Source organism: Biomphalaria glabrata, chromosome 6 (assembly GCF_947242115.1).
Source record: "Biomphalaria glabrata chromosome 6, xgBioGlab47.1, whole genome shotgun sequence".
Classification (NCBI taxonomy): Eukaryota; Metazoa; Mollusca; class Gastropoda; family Planorbidae; genus Biomphalaria; species Biomphalaria glabrata.
In genome coordinates this window covers 14,345,456-14,368,675 of record NC_074716.1, presented here as the reverse complement: position 1 = coordinate 14,368,675, position 23,220 = coordinate 14,345,456, and the positions used below count along the sequence as shown (strand labels likewise).

The 23,220-nt window shown below is 33.5% G+C and overlaps 1 protein-coding gene across 6 annotated transcripts in view; it reads left to right on the top strand.

The window, feature by feature from the left end:
* The window catches only part of LOC106052647 (protein dopey-1-like), a 36,911-nt gene extending 14,208 nt beyond the window's left edge, over positions 1-22,703 (top strand). The window contains exons 13-32 of one of the 6 annotated variants that reach the window (XM_013208070.2): positions 475-662; positions 1,082-1,468; positions 2,180-2,421; positions 3,582-3,792; positions 4,179-4,355; positions 4,850-4,963; positions 5,525-5,665; positions 5,758-5,921; positions 7,107-7,318; positions 8,827-8,933; positions 9,188-9,297; positions 9,592-9,803; positions 9,963-10,115; positions 10,223-10,359; positions 10,588-10,643; positions 11,594-11,608; positions 13,689-13,712; positions 16,277-16,441; positions 17,329-17,458; positions 18,461-22,703. In XM_013208070.2, coding sequence (XP_013063524.2) covers positions 475-662; positions 1,082-1,468; positions 2,180-2,421; positions 3,582-3,792; positions 4,179-4,355; positions 4,850-4,963; positions 5,525-5,665; positions 5,758-5,921; positions 7,107-7,318; positions 8,827-8,933; positions 9,188-9,297; positions 9,592-9,803; positions 9,963-10,115; positions 10,223-10,359; positions 10,588-10,643; positions 11,594-11,608; positions 13,689-13,712; positions 16,277-16,441; positions 17,329-17,458; positions 18,461-18,751 — 3,236 coding nt within the window. In that variant the 3' untranslated portion in view covers positions 18,752-22,703. Of the gene's footprint in view, positions 1-474; positions 663-1,081; positions 1,469-2,179; positions 2,422-3,581; positions 3,793-4,178; positions 4,356-4,849; positions 4,964-5,524; positions 5,666-5,757; positions 5,922-7,106; positions 7,319-8,826; positions 8,934-9,187; positions 9,298-9,591; positions 9,804-9,962; positions 10,116-10,222; positions 10,360-10,587; positions 10,644-11,593; positions 11,609-12,004; positions 13,162-13,185; positions 13,204-13,688; positions 13,713-16,276; positions 16,442-17,328; positions 17,459-18,460 lie in introns of those variants that run through there. The other 5 variants (XM_013208071.2, XM_013208072.2, XM_013208073.2 and 2 more) reach the window with 5 other exon arrangements.
* The last annotated feature ends 517 nt before the right edge of the window (positions 22,704-23,220 follow it).

The following is a 23,220-nucleotide window of genomic DNA, read 5'->3' as shown; positions in this document are numbered from 1 at the left end:
ACATAATGTAATTGTTTTGAAAATGCTTAGTCTTTTATTCGAATTCTCAAAAGCAATACATAAAAAAAATGTTCAAGAAAATGGATTTTATAAGATTACTATTCGTTCTAAATTAGGTCTAACTTATAATGCATACTAATTAGCTTTTTCTCTTTAAAAAACTGCTTGCATAACTGATTTTAAAAATTAGATTTTTCGCTTTCAGGAATTTTTCGCTTTCAGGAAAAAAAAAAGTAGCCGTTGCATCAGAACTTTGAATGGTCAAAAATATTGTGATGTCGGATTTTCAATATCTTTTCTAGTTTACGAGATCTAAACGGGACGGAAGGACAGACATTTCGCACAAAACTAATAGCGTCTTTTCCCCTTTCGGGGGCCGCTAATAAAATGAAGAATAGATTGGCATTGTGCACAATTTTTTGTGCTTATAATAAAAAAAAAATTTTGAAACTTTTATTATGCTTTTATTCTTAGGTCGTCATAGGAAATCTGTATTTGGTAAAAACTTTTTTGGTGATCTACCCCAGGAAGTTGTGTCCAGTTACCGTAGCAACATGCTAGTTGAGATAGTCATCTCTTTATGTCTTTACTTTGTCCGGGGTTATTATCCCAACCTGATGGTCAACAAACTGTCACATGAGGAGTTACTTGGAAACAAAATGGTAGGCACTGGACTATTTCTTCTTGTTAGATGTAAATTGTCTTATACTAGGCTTAGACATTGAATTTTGCTTGGGCGTACCTATTTTGTAAATTTATTTTGGTGCATCACTGCTGTTTCTTTCACAACTTTACACCAGTCTGTCCTCTGCTGATGTCAAGAAATCCTTTTTGCCTTTTATCTATCATCTCCTTTTTTTAATGTAGGATAATTTATGCTAGCCCATTTAATCTTATCCAGCATAACTCGATTTGCTGGCTTTTTTTTTCAGTTTATCACATAACTAATCTCTCACAAATGTCATAACGTGACCAAGAACTAACTGATGTAGTTAAAATAAAAATATAGAAAGAGTTTAATTAGCTAAATACATTTTTGTATTCGAGTAATAACTGTGGTGCTGGTCACCTCTATTTCCAGGTCCACATACTTGGTGTGGAGATACTGACGCTGATGGTCTCTGAACTTCTTTCCATTATGAAAGAGAGTGGCAAAAACTTTGTCTCCTACATCTCTGACCTCCTCTCCCGCTGCAAGCTGCAGAAGTCCCTGCTCCACTGCCTGCTGGCGTCTGTCTACAACCAGGGCCTTGGTCCAACCACGAGTGGTGGCAAGTCAGAGAGCAGGAAGCTGACAGAGCTAATCATTGAGTTCAATGAGAGTGGCCTTGACCCCAGTGTCAATGATGCCTTCCAGATGAAGCTTTTACAGCTGGTACTGGTAACTGTGATGCTTGAGGATCAGATACGATTAGTTCAGGGTACGGCTGATAGCCAGGCTGGACCAACTGAGAGAGCTCATTTAACAGTAAGTTTTGTTTCATGTGTATCTTCATTTCATATACATTAAATTAAAGTCTTTAAAATTACATACATATTACAATGATGGACCAAACTTAAATGAGAGAAAATAGTACATTAAAATATAGTGAAATTAGGGACTGTTCTGACCAGGGCATGAACAGTGAACCTTGGATTCAACAATTCCGCCCAGCAGCAACACAATGCAAAGTTTTTTCAACCATCCAGATTTCCAAAAAGAATATTGTTGATCGCTGCCTTTATATGTGTAATTACGTGTGCATCATTCATTGTTTCTGAACTTAGCTTAACACTTGTGTGTATTTACTTTAAAATAAATGTCAAGACTGAACTTTAGTTTGACTAAAAATAATTTAATTTATTTAAAGCTTTCTTTTTTTTTTCACACCTTCAGAGTCTATTATGTCGAGTCAAAAATTATTTGTGGAAGCAAGGATGTCTGATAATTGACATATAGATATAACAGAACTTAACATAACTGTTTTAATTCACCAAAAGTTTCTTTTTTCCATTGATATAACACTAATGAAAAGCAGAAATATCTGAAAATGAAAAACTTGTAATTAGTACAAATAAGACATTTTTTTTCCTTAAGAAATAGCTACATATTTCTTTAGAATGTATGGGGGTGGTGGATAATGTTTTAGAATTGTCCAGTGATAACACATTGATTTTAATTCCTTCTTTCATGAACCAGTCGTCGCTCCTAAATGTTCATTACAATGCCAGCCTACCCATCATTCAACAAGAGATGTTCCTGAGTGCCGTGTGGAGTGCCTTGAAGCAGCACCACCTGTGTCACCTCCACCGCCACTGGGTGGGACTGGTCACCTCAGCTCTTCCTTATATGGGCAGGGCCATGGCCAGAACAGTCATGTGTGTTGTCTTACAACTGTGTCGTAATTTGGAAATAATCGCCTTAGACTTGTCCAAGAAGAAGTGAGTTCTCTTGACTTACTTAAATACATATGTTTCTCTATGCAATATGAGGTCAAATGTGCTAGTCTATTAGTATAAATGAATGTTTCATATTTCCTGTGGTAAAAATAAATGTGATAAATGTCATTTTTTTTTAACCATTCATAACTTGGCTGCAAAATTGTGTAGAACTGATAAGAGTTTTTACTATTGCACTCTTATAAAATACAGACATGACTTCAAAAAAGAGGATTTCTTAATACCTAAATTCAAATGGAAATCTCTATAATTCAAATGAGAATCTCTGTATACATAAGTTAACTACAGGCCTTGTGATGAATTTATCCTTGCGCTCAGAAACAGCTTTGAATTGTCTATTGTACTGATTGGTCTATAGACTTTAAAGCTTGGCTGCTGACAAAACTAGCAACTTGGTGTGATGGTTTGTCACACTGAGGCTGAAGGCTACACTCATCTTAGTTAACTCCTATTGTCTCCCAAAATATTCTCCAGAATTATTGACTTTGCCTATTGATAGTGTACTACCATGTTTTGATTAAACTTTTATAACTTTTTTGTTTTTTTATTAAAAATGCTAAATTTAGTAAATATTTATAGGGAAACACTTAACCCTTTCATAAAATATAGAATAATTTTTTACTGTAAACATTTACTATTCAAACTCCCTGGCTGTGAGATAAATGTTTAATACATGTAGGATATTGATAAAGAAAGTATTTAATTTATTCAAATTGAAATTTTAAAATTGTATCCATAAATTCATAAAGCATAATAAAATACATTAAGAGACCCATAAAATGAAAAACTGGAGCACATTTTCCCATGTAACTACCATCTAGAAAAACATGTTTAAAAGAAAAAGATAAAATGACTGCATTACTTTGAACACTTAGTTCTCAGTAAAAACACTTTGAAAGAAAATAATTCTGGTTTTATAACAAACAGAAACTATTTTAGAATACATGAACAACAATTGAAACAAATTTTGAGAAGAAAGAAAATAATAGAAATTAGTTTTAAAACAACAAAGGAGCATTTGCCCAACTTAAAATACCTTCTCAAATCAATATTGTAAGTATCTTTCAAGAGACAGAGTATATTTGTAACAACTGACCTGAACAGTGTTTTCCTTGTCTGTCTGTGTGTTATTTATTACTCAGGTCAACAATGCAGCGTGTTCCCCCTGATCATGTGGTCAGTATGTTAGAAGGTTTGACCACATTGTGCCACTACTGCCTTCTGGACAACACCAGTCCTGTGTCTATTGGTCAGCCAGCCCCAACTAGCACCAACATCTCCACAGAGACTGCCAGTGCTGGTCAAATTCTAACTAATTTGATTCATGTCTTTAATCCAGTCACCAGTGGAAAGGTAGGATGTTATATTACTCTAGTGACAACAGCCTACAGTTTCTTCTGTTACAGCAGATCTAATATTTTACTTTCAGCATAACCAGTGTTTACATTTTGAAATGCTATGTTATACAATTTTGTGATTTGCAATATTCTAATCTTGTGTTGAGTAATATGTTGGAATTTCTCTTCAACTGTCTTGTTGACATTCTAATTCATAAAGGGAAAATTAACTGACTAATTCATACATTTATATTCCAATTAATCATTTCAAGTTGTTGACAAGTCTTCTAGGAGTTCAGGGTCATTATGTTCACTTTTGAGGTGTGTGTCAGGTGATTAAGCAAAATTATACTGAGACATGAAAACATAATACAATGTCTTACAAATGTCTTTATTGAACAGGAACCAAGTCCTGCCAGAGATTCACCTCCTGTTGCACCTGTGCTAGATGCCAGGACCAGACTGTTGGGAATTCTGCCTCGTATCATGGCCTGCATGGCCACCCTGTGGAAAGCTGTGGCCATCGTGAATGAGGATAACGTCTACATCACCAGTCATCCAACAGTTGGAGAGTTCAAGGTAAACTGCTCGACTATATTCAACATGTTCTTAAAAAGTTATTGAAAAAACTCTATTATGATAATTATCACCTCCAGAAAACTTTTCTCTAGTAATTATGCACTGAACAACTTTTATAGGGCTTTATAAGTTTTGATTGAATTTCAAGGAGATTTTCAAATTTTGTTTTACTTTTATTGAGTTTTAAATGCTACGTTTCAAGGTTCACAAAGACTCAACAATTAGCTTTTTCTCGAGACCTCACAGGATACACAATTTACTGTACAAAAGGGATTTTAGTCTAAGGAAATTGACTTGTTAAAACACTGTCATTACACGATGTTATGAAGATCTTTGTTTTTCTTTTCTTCCTTTATGTAAATCACATCATAAAAGAAATAGAAACATCTGCCACTAAAAGGCCACATTGCTTTTATTTTAACAGAAAATACTTCTCACGAATCTGTCATTAAAATAAATTATTCCCCTTGAATGAGCTTTTTGTTTTGTTTCAGGCTGTTCGCCAACACATTCTAGAGTTGTTGAGTCCAATCTCTCTACCACATGGAACCAATCTCTTGGCAGCTTTTGCTGTGGCTTGGAATGATAGAAGGCAGACTCCAAAAAAGGTTGGACTCTAATTAAGTTTTTGGACTTTAATGCTTGTTATCAGAACCCTTATAATAGGGGACTAAGGAACACCATGACTTTGATCACCACAGATATACTATTTAGCATATGAATATACACTAAATAAACCTCAAAAACTCCAACTATCCAGAAAAAAACTCAATGACAGCAAAAACGTAAGTCCTCTTCCCCTCCCAGAAACCAACCAACTCCAAGCACTCTTAAAACTCTTCTTCTCATAAAACAAACTGAAAACATTTAGTTCACATAAGGTGCATACCATTCACATTCATACCTTTTGGAAATATATAAACAAAGGGATATAACTCTTTCATACCCAAATAACAACAAAGAATGCATTTAATCTCTCCCTGCATTCTACTGACACGTGGGTGGGGGTCTAAATTCCCTTGCGTTTATCCATTTAAAATCAACAGAAAGTCTACAGAAACAAACTATTTGAAAATGCTTGATTATTATGGCTCTTTATATCTTGGCATGAAATGACATGTACACATCATATTTGATGTTGCCTAATAAATTTGTGTCACTCTACCTAGAATCAAGTCAGTCCAACAATATGTGAAGATCAACTGCTTCTGGTGGAACTGGTCAGCGCCATCAAAGTGTTACCCATGGATACACTTATACAAACTGTCAAGCAAGTCATCAAGCAGCCTCCACTGACCGAGTTGACCAAGGTAATATCTTGGCCAAGTCTATTTGTGCATTAATTTAAGTTACTTTGGACATGAAGTGAAGATTTAAGATCTAATTTTGTTTGTGTCTCTAGAAAGGTGTGCCTTTGGAAGTGAACCTCCTGCAGTTTTTTTTTGCCTATGTGCGTAACACCACCACAATTGCTCAGCTGTTAGATTCTTGGCCATCATTGTTGAGCTTACTTCGAGAATGTTTACAGATGAATCTCACTCCGCCAGCTTTGTTTTTACTTCTACAGTAAGTCTATTTTTTATTTGATATGTCACTGTAAAGTTCCCCTCACAGACCTTGCGATCTATAAAGCAGATGGTCATCTGTTTCTTTGGCCAATGGTTAATGAGCAGGGTGTCATGTGGCCAGCACAACAACTAAACCGCCTTTACTTTCCCCAACTAAAGTCAGTTACCCATTAGAGTTGGCTGGACTCAAGGGTGCCCTAAAAATCACAAAAATCAACATCCCAGTCTTCACTGAGATTCTAACCCATGACCACAGGAAGCCACTCTGCCACCACAACCTCATATGTTACTTTTGCATGTTGTTATTTGTTTATTATATGTTCTATTGTATGAATGATGTGTGGCCCCTCCTTCACTAGTTATACTATTTTTTTTCCTATCAATTATTATTTTTTTGTATATGCTCATGTAATTTTGAGCTAAAAATAAACATATATTTAAGGGATTTTCCTCTTTTTTATATATATTTCACATTTATCACCACCCTACTGGCATGTCTCACCACTATTTCTCAAAGTTATAGCAAACAGAATCTAGTACTTAAACCAATGTTTACTGTTAAGTACTTGTGAGTCTAGGGCATGTAGTCCATATGCCAGAAAATCACCTTACTAAACGACTTCTTTATGGGGAGCTGTGGGCAGGAAAGGGTCTCAGGGGGGTCAGAACAAGCATTACAAAGATACCCTTAAGAGCTCCCTCAAGGAGTATGATATTGAGATACACGTCTGGGAAACACTAGCTCTCGATCACTCCTCTTGGCATGAAGCCATGAGTGTTGGAGTCTCAAGATATGAGGCAGGGAGAGTTGCCAGCATGAAAGAATGCAGAGCCAACAAAAGGCTGAAAGAAGAAGCCATGTATGTGGCCAGTTTTATAAAGCAACGAGGAACTATATATGTGAATCTTATACTACTGTACTTTATAAGATACTGTGGTGATACAAGTTCCTTTAAGTCTTTAATTGCGAAGAATTTATACACAAGCAAAGCCACTAGATGTTTTCTTTCTCTTTGTTGACAATACACCCACATGACTTCTCTCCAGTCCACTAATTGGCCAGGTACACTCACGGTTGGCCACACATGCTATATTATAACTGTGTCCCAACAGATACACTTTCATAATAATTTATTTTTACAAAGTAATAAATGTATTTTCACTGGTTTGTTTTTTTTTTTAGAATTTTACATGAGTTTGTACAAAAAACACCCACCATGGAAGAAAAGAAAAACCAAAAAGATCTGCAAGACATTTGCCAGAAGGCCTTAGAGTCAATCTCTGCCATAGCTGGCTCTTCACTTGAGCAGACGACTTGGCTGAGAAGAAACTTTGCTGTCAAGCCTGGCCCTCAAAACTTTGGAGAGGAGGACCTTGAAACACATGAGGATGCAGGTTGGTCTTGTTTAGTGCCTACCTATTACAGATATAAGGGCAGCACTAGGGACCACATTTTTAATGAAAGAAAATGTTAAGTATAGCAAAATATGATAATGGTAGAGTCTGCTAGTCTAAAATAGTAAGGATAGTTTAGTTACAGACAACAGTGGTCTGAGTGTGTTTGCTGTCTCTAGACCATGCTACAGATACACAGGATGGACTCTCCTGTCCAACATTTGGTGATGAAGATGTGTCACTGGTTCACTCAGGTGGGATCATTTCTACAGGTGCTGTGTGGACTTGGTTGTAGATAAACATACCCTGTTCCTCCCCAACTTTGTATCAGCAGGTCTCTTCTACTTCTTTATCTTTTAGTTGTGAATTATTTGTTGTATACATTTCAGTCGTTAAGTCAGTTCATTTGACAAATATTGTTTCAAAGCATTTTTTTTTTTGCTACTTTATATTGTGGGAGGAAACTTTAAAGGGTTTTGAGGCAAAGGTCAGTTAGGTTTTTTTTAACTCAGGATTTGAGTATTTTCTTGAGAAAATTCTAAAGGTTAGGAGGCATCTGTTGGGGACAGTTAATTTTTTTTTTATAACTTATCTGGGAACTTAACTTTTTACCTTACTTGCTATGTTGTAGTTTACATAATACTTATCAAACTGAAGGTATTAGCTGTATTCAGTTTAAATGATAGAGCTCTGGTAATTACGTGAACATTTTTCATGAGATTAATGAAATAGAATTTGTTTTTCAGAATGTCTATTTTATTTCATCATCATTTCATTTTTTGCTTTCATTTTGGAAATATTTATTTGCAATTGTCTTTTGTTGTCTCTTCTTGATAAGAAATATATTTTGAGAAAATAGTTCAAAACCAATCCCTTTTACCATGTAGTCATTAGTTAGTATGTAGTCTTAGTTTTGTGATGGGTACATAGTCACCATAGCTTTAGGCTTTCTAGTGAAGCTAGAGACTGGCAGGTGGTGCATAATGTTTGACTTGACCTCTGATGATACAAACAGTTGAACATTGACTCCTATTAGGCTGTCATGTTCAAGAATTATTAACATTTTTAAATGTGTATATTAAATGTTAAAACAATATTTACACAGCATATTTCTTGCAATCTTATGTTTACAATGTCTTTGAAATTGATACTAAATAAATTTATTTAGTTTTTTGTTTTCGTTGTTGTGGTTTTTTTTTTTTTTTTTTTTTTTGCAAAAAAAAGTGAAAAAATTGACTGTATGAAAACAAGAATTTAAATGCATCAATTTTAATGTGCTGTCTGCTTAACTTACTTGACTATATAAAAAAAACAGCAAAAGTCTTAAATTACACACTTTGATTTTCTATAGATTTTTACTAAGTTCTCAAGGACTGTAAAGATTTACATGGCCATTAATTGTTTGTGGATTGCAGGGTGGGTGCCTGAACTCTCATTACAAGGTTAAGAAATTTAATATTATTGCCTGTAAATTTGTTTTCATTAAATGAAATTGCATTACTAAACAGACATGTCAGAAGTTAAGAAAGAAGCCTCTGCAGTGAAGGCTCCAATAAGAAGGAGTCAAGCCTCAGACTCAAAATACAGTGTACAAGCTCTTGGTTTAATGGCAGAGGTCAGTACAAATATTTGTGTCATTAAGATAGTCTCACCACAGACTCTTACAAATAAGGAAGAGATTGTATGTACTATAAATAAAAACAACTTAGGCTTAGCTTGATCTGAAATGTAGGACTCTAAAAACAACTTAGGCTTAGCTTGATCTGTAAATATACGAAACATTGACAACTAACTGATATATGAGAACAGTTTGTACTTAAACTTGATTTGCAAACTTTTGACACTTAGCTTTTACCTAAACCTCTCCAGCTGACTGCCCCAATCCTAGATGTAATCTACAGTAGTGAGGAGAAAGACAAAGTGGCCCCTTTCCTAACCACTCTTCTCTACAATGTGTTTCCATATCTACGGCATCACAGGTGAGAAAGAAATATTATAACAAAAAGTAAATAGCAGCCTTTTTAAAAGCCTACAAAAACCAAGTTTTGTTACAGTGAAGTAAAATGCTCTGTTGGAAATTTGACTTTCTGCATTACTAGTTTCATTAAAACAGTTGTAAAAATATTTAAATTACCATTGCTTGCTAGTCATTTCAAATTGATGTAAAAGCTGAAAGTTTTATGAGTGTAAGAAATTTGCTAATAAAGCATGCATTTATTTAACTCATTGAGGTTATCAAGTCCACTTATTTAAACCTGACCACTTCTGTCTAGCTCCCACAATGTGCCAAGCTATAAGGCCTGCAGTCAGATGTTATCCAGTATCTCCGGCTACCAGTACACAAGGCGAGCATGGAGGAAGGAAGCTTTCGAACTGCTGATGGAGCCATCATTTTTCCAGATGGACGCCAAGAGTATTTCTTACTGGCATGTCATTATTGACAACTTGATGACCCATGACAAAACAACTTTTAAAGACCTTATGGGTAAGAACTTTTGATTTTGTTCATGGTTTAAATTAAAGTTCTTAAACTTTTCACTGCAGTTTGGCAAGGAGAGGAGATATACTGAAGAAGTACAAATCTACTGAAGTATTTTAGTTTGTGATTTTCTATTGTTTTTGGAATTTTTTTCTTTTTGTGTAGGCCGGGTATCTATCACTCAAACTGGGTCACTGAATCTATTCAGTAGTAAAGAGCAGGAGTATGAACAGAGGACACAGATGATCAAGAGGCTTGCCTTCACACTATTCTGCAGTGAAACTGACCAGTATCAGAGAGCCATGCCAGATATTCAAGGTTCTCACATGCTTTTATTGTCTTTCATTTACAACCATCATTTTTTTATTATTAAATTTTGTTATGCTTGGAAATATTGTCACAATTACTTTGTTTTATGTACACAGAAAGACTTGCCGAGGGTCTGCGTCTGCCTTCTGTTGCCAATGTTATGTCATCTGTGTTTTTATGTTTCCGTGTGCTTATCTTACGAATGTCACCGCAACATCTGACTTCACTGTGGCCAACTATCATCACTGAATTGGTAAATCTCACTCACACACATCTTAGAAAGTTGTATTGATAGAAATAATACACTGTTCATATTAACAGAAACAAATTCTATTTTGAACATTAAACAGTTTATGTGCTACTTTTTTTGTTTCATAAAAAATACAATGGCAATTTTTTGTGTTTACATTTGTACTGTATTTGCTAGTTACCCAACCCAGTCACATTGAAATGTATTGAATTGTTTTGTGTGTTTGTCCAGGTTCAAGTTTTACTTCAGATTGAGCAAGAGTTGTCTACTGAAACTGATGAATTCAAGTAAGTAGACTTTCTCTCTGTTGAGGCTATTTTTTTTTGTTCATCCTTCTTCCCCACTGAACCCCTCCCCTTTTACACAGACACAAGCCCAGTCACTTAGTTGTTTGTTTTGGTCACTATTGATTTGTCAAATTAGTGCAAAAGATAAAAATATTTTTTTCAGATATTCAATCTCATGGTTCTCATTTTTGTTTGTGTAATAAAACCCTTTAAAAAAAAAGTACAAAGATTTTTTTTCCATTTCTAATTCATTGGATCAAATAAAATAGTTATTTACATAAGATCTACTATATTTATATATCTACTGTTATTTATGTTTTGTAGATTTCATAGTTAACCTTTTTAAACATAAATTTATACAACCTGTTAAACATTCATTTATATTACTATTAGAAGCATATTTCTTGGAAAACTTTTTTTATACTGCTTTTTTCTTTGCTGAAAAAAATTAAATTTGAAATTATAGCCTCAAGAATTTTGTGGCCAAACTACAAGACCAGTTTTCTTGTCTGCTACATTTGTTATTAGAAGTCATCAGTTCAACCCCATTTCTTTTTTTTTTTTTAAACACCTTCACTGCAAAAAAAAAAAATTAAAAATTCTAAGAAGCAGTATTACTTTATTCTTTTTTTTTTAAATTTCTTGGAATTTTGATGTTTCTAGTTTACCAGTATATATTATCACTTCTTACATTCAATAGAAAACTCTTTTTGAATATTTTTGGTTCATCTAACTTAATTAATCATTTAGTTGTTTTTTTCTACCTTGACCCATTTCATAAGAAAGTTTAAAGTACACAAGAGCTCAACATGTATTTAGTATGTGGGTTTTGTTTGTGTTTTTCCTTGCCAAAATTTCTGTGTTGTTTTGTGACTTCTTTAAACCTTCTTCATTCTATTTGCTTTTGTTATTCTGCATTATTGATTGATTTTTTTAATAAATCTTTCAAGCCCAGGGGATGAAGGGTGAGACTAACACTTTGTTCAAACACTTTCTCTGCATTTGGTTCAGTACAAAATGTACTATGGGTGATGGACAGTCTTTTTTATTTGTTCTTAAAGCATTTTCAATTATAAGAATTTAAGGAGAAGATATATGTGCATTTAGTTTTTGTCTGCAGCATTTTTATCATCATTTTGTTTTATGTTTTAAAATTGGTTTCCTCAAATCTACAAGCCCCTCTTTGAACTTAGTGTTTGAAATAAAAATAGTTGAATTTAGGGTTATGGGAGACAGCATGCAGTGTTTGGTATCTTCTCTGAAATACAAAACAGATTGGATTGGTGATTGCATGGGTGTTCAGATCAGGCCATGATATCCTAATAGCCAAAAAAAAGCTTTAAACTAATTTCAATGCCCAGCTGACATCTATAGCATCATTTGATCACTAATTCAATATTTGCTGACAATTTGCTGAAAGTCAAACACTGAAGCTCAGCTCTTTTGTCGACGATGTCATCCAACTCTGGTGAACAGTGAAGTTCTTGATCAAGGTTCTACAAGAAAAATAACTCATTGTCTTACATTCATTGTTGTTGTCCAAACTTTCAAAGTCAAACATTTTTTATAATGATGCTTGAATACAAAATCCAGAAAAGTATCATCTGCTAGGACTTACCTGCTTGTAATTTGAGTTTTATAATAGTTTTTCCACTATATTTTTTTGTTCCTGTTCATGATTTTAAGTTTTTTAAGTTGGTTCTTGTCCTCTTGATTTGTATTCTTTAGTTAACATTGTTTAAACCAAAACATCTGTCCAATTGTTCATGAAAATCAAAAGAATAATATTTTGTATAGAAATCAATCCACAACAGAAATATTATAAAACTATTATGTTCTTATTTGAATACTATATAAGTACTTATTTATTTCAAGTCAGCTGGTTTTTTGAAAAAGATGTCTTTGTCTAGCAAAGACTTTTCTTATTTAGATTATACTGTGCTAAATGTAACAATGCATTGGACTTGAAGGTTTGTTGAATAGTTTGATCTAGTTAGTCCTATTTCCAACAACGGCACAGAACTGCTTGCAGGGCGTGTTCAATTATTATCATTTCCATTTCATTTAGGCTGATTTATGTACGTTGCATCTGAAGTTGTACATTTAACTACAGATTTTTAAAAATCTTTACACATTGATATTTATTATTTTTATTTGGTTCTGGTTTAAAATTTGTTCTACACTAAAATATAAATACCTTGCACCATACATTTTTTTTTTTTTTTTTACCCTTTGCTAGTTCTTTCTTCTACAGATATGAAAAAAAAAATGTAAATTTGAAATACAGTTAAGAAAATGGTGACTTGGAAATTTATTTGTATCGAAGATTATTTCTGAAGCTATAAAATCTTGAAATCCCTAGATGTTAAGTTACCCCCTCCCGTTTAAATTACTCTTCCTTCCCAGTTGTGAGCTCTACACAAGTTGCTTTGGTTGTGATGTTCATTTGTTCAATACAAACTACTGAACTTTTTTCAAACTCCTAGAATTTGCTGAAACATTAAAAAGTTGACCAATTGTTTTCTCTTGTTTCCAATCCAAGGAGCAGGCTCAGCAAGTGGTGAGAGTTGTAGAGGTTTTTGTTTTTTTGAAAGCAGCCTGCAGCATCTTTGAGGATTTTCATTAGAATAATAGATTGTGTTGCTACTAACACATTGAGCTTGCAAAAAAAAAAATTTTATATTAAATTAGTAGTAATTGCTTTGACAATCTACTGTGATCTTACAATTATTGATCTATCTACTGTGACCTTACAATTATTGATCTATCATTACAACATCCTTGCAATACAAATGTTGGCCAAATTGCTAGTTTTTGCTTTAATCATTTATTTCACCTGCATCTCAAAATGTTTTGCTAGTGGGTTATTTCTTCATTTTTTTGTTCCTTTCAATTGCAAGTAAATTAAAACATTTGCACATTTTTGTTACCATTTTTTGTTTTTATTATTTAATGAATTGGCTTTTAATTTAAATTGATTAAAAAAAAAATGATTCACCACTGTGTTGTGACTCAACAAATTTATATTTGTATAACTTTCTGTAGTGAATATCTCCGGACACGCAGCAGGTATATTCAATCAGAAAACTATTTTGTTGTGTATTTTACTCTATGTTGTTGAGGTTTTCATCTGTTGAACACATTTGGGCTTAACATTTTTTTTTTACTATTATAATTATAGAGACCATATCAATTTTACAATGCTTTTCAGCTTTATATTATTTTGTAAATATATTTAATGATAACATAAAATAGTAACATCTTTTAAAATTCATTAGATTAGATTACATTAAAATAATTGATATTTTTATACAAATAAAAAAGATATGTAAATTTAGGCAGAACAGAAACAGTGTTTCTGCTTTCTTTTAATGTGTAACATGTAACACAGTTTAAAGCACTTCTTTTTTGTATTTCTTTTTAGTGGCGCACATTTAAAACTATATCAAGAAATATAACACACACACAAAAACTTAACAAATATCCAGATCACACCTTTGCTTTTTTGCATTTCACTTTGAAACCTAATTTTATTTCATGAAAAATAGTGAAGTACAAAATAAAAGTAAACTATATTTTGATAATCAATTGAAAAGAGTTCATTTAAGAATGAAATTAAGTTAAAATGCCCTCTAAATGTTTTCCTGTTATGAGCTTTCGTTATATTTCACTTAATCCTGAGTTTGTTGTTGTTTTTAATTAAATTTTTTTCCCCATTTAAAAAACTTTTTGTTGTTGTTGTTTAGACAAAAATTATCTTTATTGTTTTTTTTTTCATATCTCAAGTAGTTGTTATTTTTTATGACTATATGTATAAAAATATTTTTTGTTTATTGATTGTAGATTATTGATTTTATAATATTTTTAAAAATTAATTCTCATTAGATAAATATATTTGTTTTCCTTTGAAAGAATATTTCTGTCACCTTGCATTTTGTTAACTTGAGTAATAGTTTTGTTTGATTAACAGTAGATTGCTAGATCATATATAGTGTCAACGTCAGGCCTTTTCTAAATATGGTAGACAATTGTAGTTTATCTAAGTTGTTTCACAGCTAACCCCCATTTATAGATTCTCTGAAACTCTTGAGAATGAATGTCTTGTTTTATTTTTTGAGAATGAATGTCCTTCTGCTTGATGTCTGAATAAATGTCCTGTTTGATATCTTTAGAATTAATGTCCTTCTGTTTGATGTCCGAATAAATGTCCTGTTTGATATCTTCATAATGAATGTCCTATTTGATATCTTTAGAATAAATGTCCTGTTTGATATCTTCATAATGAAAATCCTGTTTGACGTCTTTAGAATAAATGTCCTATTTGATATCTTTAGAATGAATGTCTTTCTATTTGATGTCTTTAGAATGAATGTCCTGTTTGACGTCTTTAGAATAAATGTCCTGTTTGATATCTTTAGAATGAATGACCTTCTATTTGATGTCTTTAGAATGAATGTCATCCTGTTTGATGTCTTTAGAATGAATGTCCTGTTTCATATCTTAAAAATGAATGTCTTGTTTGATATCTTTAGAATGAATGTCCTGTTTGATATCTTAAAAATGAATGTCTTGTTTGATATCTTTAGAATGAATGTCCTGTTTGATGTCTTTTGGAATAAATTATAATGTTTTAACAGCATCTTTATTGTCTGTTGTCTAACAATGTCTTGCATGTGAGTTTGTTCTATAGATGTCTTTATAATAATAGATAGTGGAGAGAAGACATCTGCAACAAGTGAATGGCTTTCCATAGATATATATAGAGAGAGAGGACTAGGAGTTCTCTGTTCATGTAGATCTAATTAAACATCTCTGGAGTTGAGTTGTTCTAATACAGTACTTATTCATTTTAAATATGAATATGAATATTCGTATGCAATTTACTTTTTTCTGGTTGATGTATGAATTACCATATCCTTGCTGTGCTGTGATTTGGTTGTTTTTTTTTTTCCTTTGAAAACTATTTTTAGTTTACATAATAGAGATTTTCTTTCTCAACTTTTGACTTTTAAAAAATATTTAAATACCTTTTTTTTTTCCTTTTTTTTTTTGTCTTTTGTAGACAATGAGAGATGAAAATAATTTTTTTTTTGTTTTTCTTTTTTTAATTTCTAAGCAATGAATTGGTCATTGTATATTTATTGCATGGTCTGTTGACATGTGATCACTGTGCATGTCTTGGCTCATCTATTTCTGCCTTTTCAGTTGCATTATTACAGCATCACATTTTTTTTTTGGTAATGTTTGTTCTGTAGTTCTGTTTGACATTACTCACAGCTTGACACTAACTTGCAGATACTTGACCGCAACTTTGTAGCCTAGTTCAGTCAACCTGCTAGCAACAATCTCAGACCCCATATTATATACACTTGTTGAAGATAGACATTTTTATAATATACACGTCTTTTAAATCTATTAACTTATGTGAAGCAAAATATAATTTAGATTAAATTCTAAATTAAATGTAAAAGAAAAAATATATTTAAATATTACTTAAAAAGTATTTCTTTAGTTTTATTTTTTCATGTATTTAATGTTACAAGGAAAACAAATGTTTCCACAGTTAAAATGTCAAAATATACTTTTTTAAAAAATGTTTTTTGTAAAGTTGTATCTTTGTTTACTTCTACCAGGACTCAGATCCAGAGAATTGCTGCTCTGGACTCTAGCTGGGCACATCTTGGTAATGGCTTGAATGCCCACAACAATCCAGCCTGGCTGCAGCTGTACCTGAGCGTCTGTAAACTGCTTGATATGTGCATAGTTATGCCTGCAGACCAGGTGCCTCAGTTTCAGCTGTAAGTAGCTAGTTCACTTCTTAGGATGACAGTGTGGGTACTCAGTCAAATATGTTCACTACACCAATGGGATTCTTTAGAATTTTTTTAATGATAGTAAAAATCAGTAGTGTCAATAATTTAAGCAGTAGTATTATGTAGGTTTAAAGTAGTTGAATCACATTGACTATCAAATAATGTAGTCTTTGTAAATGTAGTCTTTGCATATCTATTGTACAACTTTGTGAAGTATGCCAGGAAGGGGCAGGAAATGTAGCTTGTATTACATTTTGAATTTGTAAACATTTTTTCCATATATACAAAAATGTAAAGAATGTTAAAATAATCCTTCTTAGCACTAATATTAATCAAGCTAACTTGTATTATGTATTATAGCACTAATATTAATCAAGCTAACTTGTATTATGTATGTGTGACCCAAAATTTTATATACCTTATATATATTGTTGCAACTCTCTAGTGTAGGCACTCAACGAAAAGGCATGCAACTCAACACAGTTTAACAGGAAATAAAGACAGGTGTTCATTCAGTAGGACAAACACATAACGTGATGATTCATCCTTCAGCTTCCTCAGAGTCTTACTACTAAGTATACCAGTCCTTTGCTACTTAACCCGAATGTGGACCAATGACAGCCTTCCCCGCTTCAGTCCAGGTCCCTTCTCCAACCTTCAGGCAGCACAAAAGTTGGCCTCTTAGTTTCCCAAACATTCAGACTCTTCACAATCCCTGATGCCCTGTTCTTCTCTCTATTCTAGCGTCTTCCTGTTTACGTTCACTAGTGCGCACCTCAAGCACTGGTGCAAGGCAGGGTTACAACAATATCATTATATATCTATATATTGTATGAAAGAAAATATTTTCATTATGTAACTTTTATCCTCAGGTATCGTTGGGCCTTTGTAGGGACCGCTGGAGAAGATGAGTATCCAATGGATGAAGACTGTGATGGCTGGCGGCCCAACCCACTTTTCACACCCCACATCATTCGTTTGTCTAGGCTTTTAAATAATAGGGTGAGTTAGGTTCAATCTTATTGAGGAAATGTGTCATTGCATGTTTGTGAGTCACACTTTGTAATAGAAACTGTTTTTCATGACTTAGATTTGTCTGAAGTAAGGTGTTATGGCTGTGTTCTAGTACTGGATCTGCTCTAAGAATACTTTTTATTTTCTAATGTTGACCTGAACATTGATTTTGTTGTTACTTTTTCCCAAGTGGGTAACTTTTTAATGACATGATTTTCAAAATTTGTTATTTATTACTTTCTTTTTAAATGAAGGGCTGCTTGAGGTCAAGGTCATATAGTTCAGGCCAGAGTTAAAGCATTTCTAATGGCTACTTGTTTTTTAAGCTGGCAAACAAAACTGAAGAGCAAGTTTTCTAAATGTTATAGCAAGAATAATTCAAAGAAAAGAAATAGTCTTTTTTTTTATTTGAATAACAAGTGCTCATATTATTTAACATGCTGAGTGCTTTCTTGTACAATCTCTTGTTCACCTGTGATGTAGGAAGTATTTGGGAAATTGTTTTCATTTATTTTACCATAGATGCTCTGCAGACGCAAGTTAAATCTTGAATAATAATTTGTCTCCATTGAGATTTGAACTTCATCCCCACTGTTAGACAGTGATTTAAGTCGGATATCCCAGTGAGATAGAAGCTAAACTAATTTTCTTTTGAAAAAGATCTCCATGATGACTCTTGACTTGGCTTAGTCCTTTTGACTCCCAGTGGAGTCAACACAACAGTACCAGTACTTTGCCATCAGATTCAGCAAATCTCCTTGGTCCAAGTTCATTGTCTGCCTTTGCCTCTTATTCGATTGATCTTTCTCTTTGTTTGCTTTCATCTCCCAGATCTTCTCTTCCCCTGTGTGTTCTACTCTAGACACTTCTTAGCAATATTTTTCATGTTGGCAAATCCAGCTCTTTATGATAACTCCGCCAGCTTTCAAATCTGGAAAGACTGGGACATAAAAATATTATTTGCTTAATTTCAATTTTTTTTTACCTTAGATGAAGAAGAAGCCAACATTAATGAAAACAGAACCAGGTCGTCCATTGCTGACCATGCCCAAACTGCAGTCCCTGGCTGACCTTCAGTCTTTCTTCTACACTGTCTGCCATTCCACAGAGGGCACCCACCACAGCAGCATGGGCGCCAAGCACAGTAAACCCCCAATGACATCAGCAGACAGACAGCACTTGATAAAAGTCACTTCAAGTAAAGATGACATGTCTGCCTTGTCCAATAGAGCCTATCTGGAACACTTGTTGGAGGTGGACTTCCTTGAACCTCTTAGCTGAAATGTTTTCAGTCAGTGCTCATAGCTCTGGGTAATATTACACTGAACAAAACTATCCTATTGAGAAATGTATTGCTTTCAGTATGTTACCTTGTTTCTTAATTGTGACAATAGATACAACTATTGGATCTTCTGGCTACTGATACAGCTAAGGTCTTTTAAAGACATGTATATACTGTTTGTGTTGATAGAGTGTTATATTTAAAAATTATTTATGGATTTTGCTTTATTTATTAAATGAGATGGAGATATTTGAATCCCTACTATGATTGCTGTGTACAATAGTTGACTAATATTTCATATCATTTGCTTCCTTGAGTGATCCATGTCTTTCAAATCAATGACATTGTTTTATGGAGCCATTCAAAATGTTCATTAGTCATTCACCAACTCTAGTTTTGTTGGGTGTGAAAGAGGGAGGTCATAGCTTGGTTCTATGTGTAGCATGCCATTCAATAGTTTGAATTCACATAGATGTCATTCATACAGGTTGACACTAGAATTGACAGTACATGAGGTGAAGACTGATTGCTGGTGAGGATAAAGTTTTACATTTTATCATCAGTTTCTTCTGACATAAGCTCATATTCCCACAGCAGCCTTTGGTTCCCCACAGCTTGGAGACATGGAGATTAAATGAATTCATCCCTTTGTTAGAAGTGACTGACCTGCTGGAGAGTGAAGCTTTAATGAACTGAAACTTCCAGCCCAATGTTCCCTTCATGTAAAGAGTTTCAAACCGCTAAATAAATTATGATACTTTTTTTTATTTCAACCATCATCCATTATTTATGAAAACACCAACTGGTCTGGACTGAAAACTTTCTAAAGATTTCTTTGGACATGTTTCGTCTTAAATGTTCAGTACATTCTAAAAGGTCTGCTTGTGTATCTTGTGTTGGTTTCCTTGTAAGCCTGTTCAGTTCAGTTTGCATTGAAACATCATTTAGATCAATCTGTTTCAATTTGAGATCTACAAAGCATTAATGGAAAAACTTTTGCTTGAAAGAACTTAAATAGTTTATAATTATTGAGTTCAAGAAAAATTATTGTAAATCTTTTAGTTTTCTTCAATAAAACATTTTTTTCTTTTCTTTATCAAGTCTTGTATCTACATTAGTTGCTGGGGGGAGGGGGGGGGTATTTTGTTTTGTTTTTTTGTCTCTTTATGTTATCTATGCTTCAGTTTAAGAGTCAGTGAGCAGAATGTTAAGAATTTCTTGTGTGACAGTATTAAAGCAATAAAACTATTCCATTCTTTCTTCAAGCAGAAGTCACACCTAATCATCCATTTTCTTTCTTGATAGAACAAGGCAGTATTGTTCCAGTGCAATAGCTATATATACAGCCACTCTAGCCAAGATTAAGTCCATTCTCTATCCAGAGAGAGATCTATTTATTAAGTCAATTGTTGTTTGTTATATTTTTCTGGTCCATTTGCAAGTCATTCTTCTGGTTCCAAAATTTGTAAATATATATATAAGCTAGCAAGGGCTTTGTACATTGAGCCAGCTTTTCTTGTATAACCATCCAGAGCTAGCTTGTTTTGTTTAACCATCCAGTGTTAGCTTGTCTTGTTTAACCATCCAGAGCTAGCTTGTCTTGTTTAACCATCCAGTGCTAGCTTGTTTTGTTTAACCATCCAGAGCTAGCTTGTCTTGTTTAACCATCCAGTGTTAGCTTGTCTTGTTTAACCATCCAGTGTTAGCTTGTCTTGTTCAACTATCCAGTGTTAGCTTGTCTTGTTCAACCATCCAGTGTTAGCTTGTCTTGTTTAACCATCCTGTGCTAGCTTGTCTTGTTTAACCATCCAGTGTTAGCTTGTCTTGTTTAACCATCCAGTGTTAGCTTGTCTTGTTCAACCATCCAGTGTTAGCTTGTCTTGTTCAACCATCCAGTGTTAGCTTGTCTTGTTTAACCATCCTGTGCTAGCTTGTCTTGTTTAACCATCCAGTGTTAGCTTGTCTTGTTTAACCATCCAGTGTTAGCTTGTCTTGTTTAACCATTCAGTGTTAGCTTGTCTTGTTTAACCATCCAGTGTTAGCTTGTCTTGTTTAACCATTCAGTGTTAGCTTGTCTTGTTTAACCATCCAGTGTTAGCTTGTCTTGTTTAACCATCCAGTGTCAGGTTGTCTTGTTCAACCATCCAGTGTCAGGTTGTCTTGTTCAACCATCCAGTGTCAGGTTGTCTTGTTCAACCATCTAGTGCTAGGTTGTCTTGTTCAACCATCCAGTGCTAGCTTGTCTTGTTCAACCATCCAGTGCTAGGTTGTCTTGTTCAACCATCCAGTGCTAGCTTGTTTTGTTTAACCATCCAGTGCTAGGTTGTCTTGTTTAACCATCCAGTGCTAGCTTGTCTTGTTTAACCATCCAGTGCTAGGTTGTCTTGTTCAACCATCCAGTGCTAGCTTGTACTTGACTTGTCTCCTATCCATAATGTTTCCAGTCTACAAATGTGTTTTTTTTCTTAGTTCAAGTTTGTAGGTGATGGTTTTAAGGTTTTTAAATGAATTTTAACAATGTAAACAATATTTATAACAAGTTGTAACTTTGGTTATTGTTTTAATTAAATTGGTCTGAGTGTTTTTGAGAAATAGTAATCAATGTTTAATATCTTTATGATAATTTATTTTTTGTTATAAATGGATGACATAAAATATTTTGTAGTTTGCATTGACCTGACTTCACTGAATCGTATTTGGATTTGGTTTTATGAATGTGACATGATGTACAAGAAGAAAATTGTCATACACCATTGTATGCTTCCAGCTTAATGTAACAAACATGTTTGTCTGTTGGTCATCACATAAATCTGTAATGGGTCTTTTTCATGTAGCTGTCTTCAGCAGAGAGACAGGCAGTATTTGAATAGACTAACTTGATTACATGAAAATAAAAACTTTCTTTTCAAATATCTGGATCTGGAGAATGCAAATGTTTTGTTTTATTATTTGAGGAAATGGTGTGATTGATGACAGAATGTGATGTTGGTTTGTTAGCCTTTTATTATGGCTCCAAGGTGAGATCAATGTGCCATTGTATTCTATGTCAGGGTTTTTGCAAATATTGTTTTGTGTTTTTGGCTTTGATTTTTTTTTTTAGCTTAAAATTTCCAACACTTATACTTTTTTGTCTGCAAATTGTATTGATGCTGTGATAGAGTGACATCTCTAGAACAGAATGCAAGAATAACTTATCAAATTCAATTAGATAATAAAGATGAAGGTATTAGTAAGTAGCTGAACTCCTGATGCTTTAAGGACACTGTTAACTGATTTTGACTCTATGTACTTATTCTAACAAATGATTTAGATCTAGTACAGAATTGACCTGGTGTTTTGTTTCAATGTATTTTTTCTTAGATTTTATTTTGTTCTCAAGTTGTCATCAATACATAGATATGTAGCAGTGAGTCTGCTTTTGATCTTGATTGAGAAAACATTCCAGTCACATTTGGTCAAATCTCCACTCACATCCATCTCTGTGTAATCTTCCTAAGGATATAGATACTTGAATCCACAAGTCCACAGCTAATGTACAGATTTTGTTTTATTTCATCAATCCAAAAAAAAAAAAAATTCTATAGAAGTGGGTGGTCAATAGACTTTATGGGAGATTCTGTGATGGAATCTGACAGAAATAACACACTCTTGTCTAAACAACCCCCCCCCCCTCCATTTTTTTCTCTTTCATAACAGATTAGAATCCAGAACCTGAAAATTATAGTCTGTGGGTTTATTGATGACATCAGTATTACACAGACAAGATATATGGAACAAAAGTTTATCCTGAAAGAAATACTGTGAATCGTTGAAATGTATGCACGCTTCATCCTATGATTATTTTTTAATGTTTTTGTATATATTGATATGAACCAAGTGATTTATGGTTTCATTCATTTTTTTTTCCTGTTAATTTAAATTGAAAATAAAGGAGCTCTAATGCTATGTATATCACAGAAATGTTTGTATTTCTTTATTTAAAGACATATTTACATGTCTATCTACAGAATGAATGGGATAAAATGATCTTAGAGAACTTTAGATCTGGTTGGAGACTTGGCTTTTGTTGGTTCATGCTTTGCTTTAAAAAAAAAAAAAGGGGGGGGGGCTTGTTTGTAATAAAGTTAGGAAGACCTAAAGACACCCCCCCCCCCCCCCCAGTAGACATCTTTGTCTGCTTCAGACGTGGAAAAATATGCAAGTTGGAACTGGGCTGGCATAGCCATGTGACATTGCACTCATTCTTTTATTGTTGGAATGGAAGACTGCCATTATTTTTGTATGCATGAAATGAAAAAGATTTACCATTCAAAAGTTGACTCTAATACAAATGAAAAAAACCCACCAAGGTTACATAGCCTAGCAGGTGCTGAGAGACCTAACAAATAGAACATGTATGTGTACAAAGTAAACTTGTCAGTAATTTATAAGAAACTTTCTTCTATTAGTGACTGACACCAATGAAGTA